Genomic DNA, 13,145 nt, shown 5'->3' on the forward strand with positions numbered 1-13,145 from the left:
ATGCTAAAAACTTTAGGCATATTCCTGCAGATGTGAGGGCTGAAAAAATTGCCAAAGGCCTATGTTATTATTGTGATGCTCCATATGACAACTCATAAGTGTCAATTTAAGGAGCCACAATTATTCACTGTGGAAATTTCCAGTAGTAATGAAGATAAAGACTCAGGGGACAATGAGGATGATGGAGATGAGTTGGATAGTTCTGGTGTAGCTGGACCTATTTTATCCCTTAATGCACTTTCTGGAAATCAGAAGTTTCAAACTATGAGAGCTAAAGGTACTAGGAATAATAGGTTGTTCCATGTGTTGGTAGATTCAGGAAGCACACATAACTTTTTAGACTTAGAACTAGCCAAAAAGATGGGGTGCATAATTGAGTCAATTCCTTCTCAAGCTGTGACTGTAGCTGATGGTAATCACTTGGCATGTCAGCATGTTTGTAAGGGGTTTTCTTGGACCATGCAAGGTAAACTATTCACAGCTGATATGATGTTAATTGCCTTGGGGGGGGGGGTGTGATATGGTTCTTGGAGTACAGTGGCTAGCAACATTAGGTCCCATCTGTTGGGATTTTAAAGCTTTGTTGATGGAATTTGCCTTGGATGGAAATCAGTTTGTATTACAAGGCATTCATCCTCAGAAGGTTAAGGTGGTGGATGGTACACCATCAGCTAAGTTGATCAACAATGCAGCTCAGCTTTGTCTATTACAAGTGAGAGATGTTTCTTTTATGCCTTCTCAAGGGGCAGAAATACAGAAACAACAATTCAGTGAGTTAGAAGTTATTAAAGATAGGTATCAGGATATTTTTACAGATCCCACATATTTACCCCCACATAGAGGAGTGTTTGATCATACTATCCCTTTAGAGTCTGATGCAAGGCCTGTCAACATTAGACCATCCAGGTATCCTTTAAAGCAAAGAAATGTTATTGAGCAGTTAGTTCATGATATGCTTGAAAGGGGTGTAATACAAAATAGTTCTAGTCTATTTGCTTCCCCTGTAGTTTTGGTGGGCAAAAAGGATGGTACTTGGAGACTATGTGTGGATTATAGGGAACTGAATAACAGGACTATAAAGAATAAATTTCCTATCCCTGTCATTGATGAGCTAATAGATGAGCTGGTAGGTGCAACAATATTCAGTAAATTGGATTTGAGGGCAGGTTACCACCAGTTAAGGGTGCATGAACAAGATGTGTATAACATAGCATTTAAAACACATTCTGGACATTTTGAATTTCTGGTCATGCCTTTTGGTTTGACTAATGCCCCTGCTTCTTTTCAAAGCTGGATGTACAGTGCGTTCAAACCCTTACTGAGAAAATGTGTATTAGAATTTTTTGATGATATCTTGGTTTATAGCAAGAACAAAGAACAACATTGGGGACATTTTGTGCAAGTATTTGACTTAATGAGACAACATAAAATGTTTGCTAAAGCTAGTAAGTGTAGTTTTGCAATTGATAGGGTAGAGTACTTGGGACATTATATTTCTGCCTCAGGGGTTGAAACCGACCCAAACAAAATTGCTGCTATGGAAAGTTGGACAGTACCTAAGTTTGTCAAGGAGTTGAGAAGTTTCTTAGGATTAGCTGGCTATTATAGGAAGTTTGTGATGCACTACTCCCTGATTAGTAAGCCTCTAACTGATCTTCTCAAGAAGGGTGCTTTTTCTTGGTCTGATGAAGCTCATGCAGCTTTCAATTCTCTCAAGAAAGCTTTGGTGTCTGCACCTGTGTTGGAAGTTCCAGACTTTGCTAAGACCTTTGTGGTGGAAACTGATGCTTCCAACACTGGTATTGGGGCAGTGTTAATGCAGGATAATCACCCCCTAGCTTTTATCAGTAGATCATTAGGACCTAAATGGCAAAGGTTGTCTGTGTATGAGAAGGAATTATTGGCTATAGTCTTTGCTGTTCAGAAATGGGAACAATATCTTATGAGCTCTCACTTTACAATTAGAACTGATCAGAAAAGTCTCAAGTGGTTGCTTCAACAGAAGGTCTCAACACCTTTCCAACAATTTTGGCTTTCAAAATTGATGGGATTTGATTATGACATTTAGTATAAGGCTGGAAAGGAAAATCTTGCTGCTGATGCCCTTCAAGAGTCTCTGGTGCATCCATCTTGTGTATGGCTATCTCTCTTATTCAATCTGATCTCACTACCCTCATTCAAGCCAGCTATATTCTGGATGATACCTTGATGGCTACACTACAGAAGATTCAATCTGGTGAAGTGGTGGATGGATATACTCTACAAGATGCTTTGTTGAGAAAAAAGGGGAAATTGGTGATAGGTCCTGATATAGTTTTGAAAACTAAGATAATTAATTGGTTGCATTCATCTCCTGAGAGTGGACACTCAGGTAGGGAGCTTACTCTTAAGAGGGTTCAAAGCCTGTTTCACTGGAAGGGGTTAACTACAGATGTTAGAGTGTTTTTCAGACAATGTAAGCAATATCAATCCTCAAAATATGATACTGCTGCAAGCCCAGGGTTGTTACAACCTTTGCCAATTCCAGAAGCTGTGTGGTTTGATATTTCCATGGATTTTATTACAGGATTACTAAAGTCTGCAGGATATGATGTGATCTTTGTAGTGGTTGACAGACTGAGTAAATACAGTCATTTTATGGCACTCTCTCACCCTTATTCTGCTATCCAAGTGGCTCAATTATACCTTGACAATGTGTTCAAGTTACATGGCTGGCCCAAGAGCATTGTTAGTGACAGAGATGCAGTCTTTCTTAGTCAGTTCTGGAAAGGGTTGTTCAGCCTACATGGCACTGAGTTTAAGTTGTCTTCTTCCTGTCATCCTGAAACTGATGGGCAAACAGAGGTGGTCAACGGGTGTCTTGAAACTTATCTGAGATGCATGCGTAGTGACAAGCCTAAGGAGGGGTCTGCTTGGTTACCCTTAGCTGAGTGGTGGTATAACACTCATTTCCATTCAGCTACTCATCTTACACCATATGAAATTGTATATGGTCAACCACCCCCATTACACCTCCCTTATCTCCCTAGTGAGTTAGTTGTGGGTGAGGTGGATAGAAGTCTTCAGAGAAGGGAAAACATGGTTAACTTGGTTAAATTCCACTTACAAAGGGCTCAAGTAAGAATGAAGCAACAAGCTGACAAAGGCAGGTCTGATAGAGTGTTTGCAGTGGGTGATTGGGTATGGCTGAAATTACAGCCTTACAGGCAAACTACTGTCCAAGTCAGGAGTAATCAGAAGCTCTCCCCTAAATACTATGGACCATTCCAGGTGGCTGCAGTGATTGGAAAGGTTGCTTATAAATTAAAACTACCTGATTCTGTCAAGATCCATAGTGTTTTTCATGTTTCTCAGCTGAAAAGATTCCATGGTCCTTTGCCAATTGCCACTCATATTCCACATTAGTTACAAGGGAAACATTCTTCTACTAATCCAGTGCCTGCTTACCTTTTAGACAAACGCATTGGCAAGTTCCATAATCATGCTCAAGTCCAATATTTGATTCAGTGGGAGGGCACTTTGCCTCATGATGCAACATGGGAAGTAGCAACTGATTTTGAGTCTAAGTGTCCTCGTTTTCCTATACCTTAAACTTGGGACAAGTTTTGTGTCCTCATTTTCCTATACCTTAAACTTGGGACAAGTTTTGTTAAGGGGGAAGGATTGTTAGGGGAGGATTATATTTCAAACGTCAATGCTGTTGACTTTCTGTTAGCTGGCATTTCTGTTGTAACAGAATTAGTTAGGTTCTGTTATTAAATAAGTTAGCTTGTAGCTTAAGCTAGCCTAAATCAATGTTGTATAAATACATTGTTCAGATCATTTTATTAAGGAAAATTTGCCAAATACAACCTACTAAAGTTTTCTATTTGCCAATTACAACCTCAAATGTCTATTTTTGTCAATTACAACCTGAAACTTATACATCCATTTTAAATTACAACCCGAAATTATTTTTCGGCAAAAATCACCGGAAGATGATGTCATAATGTTATTAAAAAAATAGTTACATATTTTCTGTAAAAAAATTAAATCGATAAATGAAAATAAAAAAAATATATAAATAATCGAATTTTTTTTTTTTTTTGTACTTCATACTTTTTTTTTAATAACGTTATGACATCATTTTCCGGTGACTTTTGCTGGAAAATGGTTTCGGGTTGTAATTTAAAATAGATGTACAAGTTTAAGGTTGTAATTGGCAAAATTAGAAATTTGAGGTTGTAATTGGCAAATAGAGAACTTTATTAGGTTGTATTTAACAAAATTGTCAATTATTAATCATCAAATAACAAATTACATTCTCCTACTTCTAATCTCTCTTCTAATCTCTCTTTTCTCTCTATCCTATTCTGATCTTCTTCTTCGAATAATTCCTAAGGGCTCGTTCGGTATCAATTCCTATTTTGAGTTTTATGTTTTTAAGAAACTAGAAACAGATTTTTGTTTTGATTTCTTACTTTTTCAACCGATGACCCTGTCAAGTCCACACACACATCAAGCCCCTCATCCCATAAATAGAATAGCATATTTGCTGGACGGAGAGGTTTGTCACCTCCCCACATATTCCAATATCAACCTCTTTGCCTGCGGAGATCCCAGAACGATAGCAGACATCTACCAGAACATCACGAACAACATTGTGGTGATGTTTAGTACCAGCAATGCCTGCACATTACACAACATGATCTCCATATATATCTCCATCAAAAACCTAGAACATGGCTTCGAAATGGAAAACAAAGGAATTCCCAACCGATAGCACAAACACAACGATAAGTCTTATTAATTATTATTATTATTATTATTATTATTATTATTATTATTATTATTATTATTATTATTATTATTATTATTACTACTACTACTACTATTATTATTATTATTACTATTACTACTACTATTACTATTACTATTATTATTATTATTCTTGTTCTTGTTTATGTTTTGTAGCAAAAGGGAGTTATCAATTTGAGGAAAATTACATGTGGTCACCACCGTAACTATCAAAATTGGAGCACTTAGATTTCTCAAATTTGATTTATTGTAATTTGTGTAGTTTAAATGTTTCTTGTCCAATTAGTGGTAATAATATAACTTTAATATCTATTTCTCTGTATACGCTCTCTTAGTTTGGTTTGATTTGATTTTGCTGGTGATTATCAATTTTTCCCTTTTGATGCTACTCTAGATCTAAAACAATATGTAAACTGGATTCGGATTGACCTAAAATCGGCAGGTTATATGGGTTAAATTATTAATTCGTATTATTTCAAGGTAAAAATAAACCAAGTTGAACAAGTCAGTTCAGGTTGACCCGATTAGAAACATATTAGGTTAGGTTTTAGATTCTCAACATGTTTAGTTAAACAGGTCAGGTTCAAGTTCAGGTTGGAGGTTTATGATTCGTTTAATAATGACCCGATCACGTACCCGATCCAACCCGACCTGATTGCTACTAGGGGTGAGAGTTTGGTAGGGAAAAACCAAAAACCAAACTGAACCGAATTAAAAATTCCGTACGGTTTATTTCTAATTCGGTACGGTTTATTTTTAATTCGGTGCGATTTTGATTGGACTGAGTTTTTAAAAAAAAGTTGGTTTTATGGTTTGGTTTTGACTGTAAATTGTGAAACCAAAAAAACGAATAAAACTCGAATAAAACTGAACTAAAAAAATTACTCCAATCATTCTTCAATGTTAGTCCATTTGAAATCTAAGACAATTCAACAAAAGTACAATTTTCACATGAATTTCAATAAAATATAACTCATGTGGGTAGGAGAGAAAAACAATTAAGGGGTTTAATGATAAAATTTTACTTGGTACTCCCTCCGTCCCGGAATACACGCGCCGATTTGACTTTTTGCACTATTCACATAATTCACTTTGACCCTATTTTATTTCTAGTATATGAAAACAAAAGTTAGCATATAATATATTGTTGGCTTCACCTTAACATATATTTTTAAAATATTAATATTTCATAAGTTTTTAATATGTGGTTAAAGATATTGGTGGTCAAAGTTGTGCATTGGCAAGCGTGTCGACTCGAACCGGTGCGTGTATTCCGAGACGGAGGGAGTATTAAACAAGTGAGTCATTTATATATTTATAAGGGTATAAAAGAGATAAATGATGAATCAATAAGAAAATATTCCAAAAGAAATTAATAAAAAAAAGAACTCAATTAAACAAGGCAAATTTGTTAAAAAGGACCTTTTATAATCCAAATTTTGCGAGAAAGGACCTTATATAATTTTTTTTGTGAAATCACACCTTAATGTAAATTTTTTTGCGAGAAAGGACCTTATATAATTTTTTTTGGTGAAATCACACCTTAATGTACTTTTTTTTTGCGAAAGACAACCAAAAGTAAATTTTCGGCATTGACTGAGCTTTTCCGGCCATTGACTTGCACGTGAGAAGCACGTGTGGCTTTATTTTGCTAATTACACCCAATTTTTCCTCCAAAATTCTAAGATTTAAAACCTAAAGTTGAAAAAAAAGTCGAAATAAAATCAAGTTTGAAAATTCAAGACTCGGGAAAATCAATGTCTTTAGCCAACGTAAGCCACGCGTGCTGCTCACGTGCAAGCCAATGGCCGGAAAGCTCAGTCAATGCCGGAAAATTTCCTTAGGTCCTTTCTCGCAAAAAAAATTACTTAAAGGTGTGTTTTCACAAAAAAAATTATATAAGGTCCTTTCTCGCAAAATTTGTGTTATAAAAGGTCTTTTTTGGCAAATTTGCCATTAAACAAATACAACTAACATCCAACAAATGAGAAGAGTCCAAAATTTTTTACTCTTAATAGGCCTAAATAATAAGCCCAAACATTCACACAAAACTCTAATACTTCGTAGACTCAGCCCCCTACCTCTAACCCCCCTCATTTCACATTCTACTCTCAAACCCTAACTTTTTATCTTCTCTCTTGGGCCTTACGCTCTCACTCTCACCCCGATCGTCCGCCGCTTCATGCACTTCGCCTCAATCTCTCGGTGTCTCCTTTTCCTATTCGATCTCCTTCCAGGTTTCATCAAAGGTACCAATACTCTTTAACTTTTGTTTAATTTTCTGTTTAATTCATCATTTGTTTGTTTTATTTTCATGGACTTATTATTGTGATTACTGGAAAGTTGATGGGAAAATAAGGGTCATCTTGATGTTTGGGATTTGGTCTGTCGATCAAGGGATTATGAAGGGCTAATTTTTTACACTATGGTTTTAGGGAATATGAATTTTACTTGGAAAGTGGTTGTGGTATTGGGGTGATCACCATAACTATGCTAAATTGTTCAGATGTTAAATTGTTCCCTATCTAGCCTGTGGATGTTTGTTTCATTGGTTTTTTCTTCATTACTTAACATGGCTGATTTTTTGCTCGAATTTAGGTTATTTTTTGCTCAAAATTTAGGTGATTATTTTTGCTCGAATATAGGTTAATTTGGCTCGAAATTTTCAGTGATTTGTGTTCGTATTTAGTGATTTGTTGCTCGAATCTAGGATAATTTTAGCTTGAATTTTCAGTGAGTTTGCTCTAATTTGGTGATTATTATTTTCATGGATTTTCATTGATTTATGGTTCGAATTTGAGTGATTTAATTGTTTGTTGCTCGAATTTTCAATGATTTATGGTTGAAAATGTTTGACTGATAGCAGTTATAATGGGCAGGTTTGTTTTACCCATTCAAGCCAATACATGACCCTGTTTTTAGGTACCTTAGTTAAAATGCTTTGATTCTAACAAACTCCAATAGGGATCTTTCTTTAGTTTAAGCCTTTTCTGTTTTATTGCTTAATTTCAAGTCCAATTCTAAGTTTCTAACTGTTTTTCTTGGGTGACTTGCAGACCAAGTCCTATTGTCTTCAATTTTATGTTACTGAAGAGAGGAGTAGTTGGCTTTGTTTCATGTCACAAGGTAATTATTGCAAGATGGTATACCTATCATCATCACGGCTTATGTGCGGATTTTGATTTGAAGTTTCTCATATTTACCAAGTGGTTTCACGAAGGATGTGGTAGCCTCTCCAAACTTAGAGGGGAGAAGCTGTAATTCTTTAAAACAGATAGTGAATCTTCCTATAAGAAGATACTTGTATTTTTTTGTAATATTAATTTTTGTGATTTATACAGATTGGTGTTTTTTGTTGGAAAGTTATGTTGCTCTGCTATTTTATATGTGAAATTGTAATTTTATTAGCATAATATTTTTTCATTCGGATTTGAACTTGTAACTTCAAATTAACGTTTGTAATTAAAATGTAATTACATAGCAGTAAAATAATTTATTTTAAAGGAGAGAGGAAATTTCTGACAGACCCCTGAAACAGACTCCTGAAAAAATGAAAAAACAAAAACACATAAATATGATAGAAAAGCGACGATAAATTGGTGTCTTGAATATCTGACAGGGAAATCAATTGACATATATAGCTGGGCGCCAAAAGTTTTCGACAATCTCGACGACAAATAGCGTCCAAAATTGTCTACAGTCATAATCTCGGCGCCAAGAAAAGCGTCAAGAAATATATTCTCGACGCCTATTGTCGTCAGAAAACAAGATAAAAAGCGTCGAAAAAACATGGTTTCCTTGTAGTACATTTGGTTTTTAGAAGCAACTTTTATGTTGCCTCTAATTACACTTTGAGGCAAAATTATATGTTTTCCCCTAAATATATGTGGGTTTTAGAAGCAATTTTATTATTGCCTCTAAACATATTTCGAGGCAAAATTATATAGTTTTTAGAAGCAATTTTTTATATTGCCTCTAATTATATTTTGAGGCAAATTTATATGGTTGCCTCTAAATGTATGTTTCATTTAGAAGCAACAGTAATATTGCCTCAAAAAGTGACCTTTTGAGGCAACCACAAATTAGCGACGGACTAATTAGAGGCAACCACTTTTTTGCTTCAAAAAGTAATTAGAGGCTACATGTTTGTTTTCAGAGGCAAATCTACATTGCCTCTATATGTAAATTTTCTTGTTAATATTTTATCAAAATAATTTATTGTCAACATTAATTTATGATTTATGATCAGAAATTATGTTTTAAAATGGTAGTAAATGTTGGTTTATTTGTTATGTTGCAAATGGGCCTTTTACATTGAAGTTGTTCAAGTAAATTCGTAACACGGTAGACGGGTAATATATACAAATGATTTTTATTGCATAATTATACACTACTTGTAAGATATCTTATATTAAGTAAAGTTATATATTTATTTTCCCATAAACTAAGTTTATAGTTTGTTTAAAACAAAAATATACAAAAAGATATTACACTTTTTTCTAAGAAAATATATATATATATATATATATATATATATATATATATATATATATATATATATATATATATATATATATATATATATATATATATATATATATATATATATAGTGGTATTATAAAATCAATCATTCTACATTGGCGAATGTAACGTGATAAGTAAATTAGCGTACGATAGACCCCTTTTGCAAATTAAATCACGTGTTTCAAAGTAGCAATTTCTCCGAATATACTCTCCTGAACAATATTATTTTCCAGTTCAATCAACTTTGTATAGAATATCCTTTCAATAACATTTGTTTTGTTTTATGATTTTTCATGAAGAAGCAATATATCTATAAATGATGGACCATGATTTGCTTACTTGGAGCCATTATATCCAAATACGTACATCAAATTTCATATGTGTGATTGTTGAAATAGTGGCATCACATGTGTTTGACCAACGAAGTAAGTATAAGAAATGATATGTTGCAACATTTAGTAGTAATCAAATGTAATAAAAGAAGTTATTAACATAAGAAATACCAAATTTCATCGTATCAAAATTATTTACTACGACTACATATTAATTTACAAATAGTGTTTCGTAACCACTACGTACTTTAACTTAAATGTGATTGGCTAATATTGATATTAATTGCTTGTGTAAAAAGAAAGAAAATAGTGTATGTTCGATTATAATTTATTAGTATAGATTCTAATTTTATGAAATTATTTTGAACAAACATGTTATTGTGCTTGATAAATTTAGTTTACAAAGCTATCAATACGTATGTAATAAATACAAATAATTTATCATTGTAAATTTAGACGTTAAGAAATAATAAAAATTGGAATTCAAAATACCTTATATATTATGCTATTATATTGTGACATATTAGTTTTGTTTATAACACTTCATATTATTACAATACTATAAATGGAATTATTTATTAAACAAATAGGTTAAAAAAAATACGTTGATCTAAAATATTGATATGGAATCCAAAAAAATTTCCTCTTAGGAAGTATCCTTTTTCTCGATGTATTTGCATTGACTTAATGGTATATTTCAGAAATTTAATATTGTTTGTTTAAGACATGAACAAGAACTACAAGCAAAGTGTAGAAAATATAATCAGATACAGAAAACTAAATCAAGAAATAAGAAAAGAAAAAAAAAAACTTAGTATGAAAATATGTACCTTAATTATAATTCTTGCTGCTTTCTTAGTACTACATATTAATGTTAGAGAGTTTTTTTTTTCAAGGAGTGAGCTGAAAATATTGTCGTGCTATGTTTGTCAATCGCACAATCTACTTATAAACAAAATTGGTAGAAAAACACCAAAATTTATTATAATATACTTCCTCCGTTTCTGAAAGTTCTTTACACTTAGGAATATGTGTCCAAAATATGAAAACTTTGACCGTAAATTCTCACTATTATATACATCAAAACGTTACATGTAAGATCTTGTTAGATTGGTCTCGGTATGTATTTTTATAATATCAACTTTTTTTTAATTTTTCCATATACGAAATTGGATATATTAGGAGTTAAATATTGCATTGGAGTCCGTGCAAATAGTAACTGTAAAGAACTTTCTGAAACGGAGGTAGTATTATATTAAACTCAAATATTTTTTTAACTCCGCCTTATAACTGTAGATCAAATATTACATGTAATAATCAGGGGTCATTTAAAATTGTGTTTGCATTACGTAACTGATAAATTTAGGATTTTTTGGTATTTACTACCTTAAAAATTCACTACTTTTGTATTTACTACCTTATGAAAATTTTATTTTAAATTACTACCTTAAAGTTCCATTTTTTTTGTATTCACTACCATTTTACAGTTTTCTCATTTTAAAATTGAGATATCTCTTTCGTTTCTTAATCATTTTAAGTGATTCAAAGCTCATTCTTCTCATTTATATGTAAGGATTCCATAGGGATCTTACCGTTTAACATTTCGTAAAAGTTTAAACAAATTAAATATTATTTTTAAAAGTTTAAAATATTTATGAATTATCAAACGAATTTTTTTGAAATGACGTTCTCAATGAAATCCCTATAGAAAAAGGAAAATAATGAACTTCGAATCACTTTAAACGATTAAGAAACGAAAGAGATAACTTAATTTTAAAATGAGAAAACTATAAAGTGGTAGTAAATAAAAAAAATCTGGAAGTTTAAGGTAGTAATTTAAAATAAAAATTTCATAAGGTAGTAAATACAAAAGTGGTGTATTTTAAAGGTAGTAAATACCAAAATTTCCATAAATTTATAATCAAAATATTATTGACATAAAATAACATGTAAATGTGAGTTACATTTTTTATGGTGGATTTTTTTAAGCACTCATGAAATAGCAAAGTAAGTTTGAAAAATATAATTTTGACTTTTGACGTTAATATTTAATATTACCATTTTGGCATTTTAAATTTACAAATAGTATTTTAACTCAGATACATTATGCATTTATAACAATTTGTAAATAGTAATAATATAGATACTACAATTATACATTAATGTATACTACATAAACAAGATTGTTATGTTTATCTTAAAAGAGTTGCTATATTTACCTTGAATTGACTACTTTCAAGCACAAGATAAGGTGAATAGTGATTTAAGCCGTATAGCAACATCATACATCTGAACACTTCGTAAAATCAACAACAATTTAGTTTCATATGCAAAATTGTGATTAACACAAGCCGTATAACGATAGTTCTTTCAATTGAACTTCAGTGATATAATCCTATCGTTTAGCAGAAGATATATAGATATGCATCGTTACAATCCGTGAAACTAAGCAACTTCATTTGACGTACACGTTTCATTATAACACGTGAATCACTTTAGCTTGGAAACACATTTCAGAATATCTTGACAAATTGATAGATATGAAATGAGGATTTGATTGTGCAAGATTGAATTTTTATGAAATGAGATAGGTTTTATATGATGTTGTAAGATAATAGAAACAAATTTGTACACACAGTTAACTTTTGTTTTTAGCACGTAGCAGTTATTGTAAACCATGTAAACAAAAAAACAAAGTTAATATCATTGTACTTGTGAAATGAAATGACAAAAATAAACAGTAACATGAGGTGGCTATATAATATCAACAGTAAATTGATGGATAACTATAATGTAATATCATTATTTTGTTTGAATATTCAAAACACTGAGGATGAACACAAATGCATACAGATAGTTAACTGTAGTTTTTAGCATATACGTAGTAATAGTTGTTGTGAATCATATGTACAAAAAAAGACAAGGATAATACTATTACACTTGTGAAATGAAATGACAAAACTAAATAGTGATACGAAGTGACTACACTAATATGAATAGTAAATTGATGGATGATTCTGATGTATTGTTATTGATTTGTTTCAATGTAGAAAACACCAAAATGCTATGGAGTTGTCATATCCAACATGAGGGACATTATGACGTTATAATCTTGTATTTGACATATTCATTTTGTTTTATTTGAGTAATTAAATACAATTAGTTGAATTCCATTTTTTTTGCAAGTGTATATGTAATTTTTTTTTTGTTGCAACATCTATAGACATAAATAGTTGTCCAATTGTTTGATATAAATACTTGTAATTTTTTTTTTTTTGACATTGGATAAAAATACATGAAAAATAAACCTAATTAATCATAAATCTAACATCAACCGGCGTAACGAACTGAAATCCATCTTTCGTTGCTCTTGTTCCATACTTGTAAGGTTTTATGTTATAAAATAGTGACACGAAATTGAAGTAAAAGAAATAGTAAGTAGTCGATGTATCTTTTAAATCATCTCAATTTTTTACAAATAATTATGTTCA

At 31.9% G+C, this 13,145-nt stretch overlaps 1 protein-coding gene across 2 annotated transcripts; it reads left to right on the forward strand.

The window, feature by feature from the left end:
* The first annotated feature begins 6,218 nt into the window (after positions 1-6,218).
* Positions 6,219-8,303, forward strand: LOC110780512 (uncharacterized). Of its 2 annotated transcripts, XM_056843663.1 has the most exons (3): positions 6,845-7,046; positions 7,677-7,719; positions 7,854-8,303. In XM_056843663.1, exons 1-3 carry the CDS (start codon positions 6,980-6,982, stop codon positions 8,056-8,058), a joined length of 315 nt encoding a protein of 104 aa, XP_056699641.1. In that variant the 5' UTR covers positions 6,845-6,979; the 3' UTR covers positions 8,059-8,303. The 2 variants fall into 2 exon arrangements, 1 of the variants encoding a protein (XP_056699641.1); XR_002531479.2 differs by lacking the exon at positions 7,677-7,719 and having other exon boundaries at positions 6,219-7,046.
* The last annotated feature ends 4,842 nt before the right edge of the window (positions 8,304-13,145 follow it).

This window comes from Spinacia oleracea, chromosome 4 (genome assembly GCF_020520425.1).
Source record: "Spinacia oleracea cultivar Varoflay chromosome 4, BTI_SOV_V1, whole genome shotgun sequence".
Classification (NCBI taxonomy): domain Eukaryota; kingdom Viridiplantae; phylum Streptophyta; class Magnoliopsida; order Caryophyllales; family Amaranthaceae; genus Spinacia; species Spinacia oleracea.

What these genes read in the sequence shown, in the direction of transcription:
- LOC110780512 (XM_056843663.1), top strand. Translation starts at nt 6,980, where the DNA reads ATGCACTTCGCCTCAATCTCTCGGTGTCTCCTTTTCCTATTCGATCTC. An exon ending in CCTTCCAGGTTTCATCAAAG is followed by an intron (nt 7,047 to 7,676) that starts GTACCAATACTC and finishes TATAATGGGCAG; the next exon opens with GTTTGTTTTACCCATTCAAG. An exon ending in ATACATGACCCTGTTTTTAG is followed by an intron (nt 7,720 to 7,853) that starts GTACCTTAGTTA and finishes GGTGACTTGCAG; the next exon opens with ACCAAGTCCTATTGTCTTCA.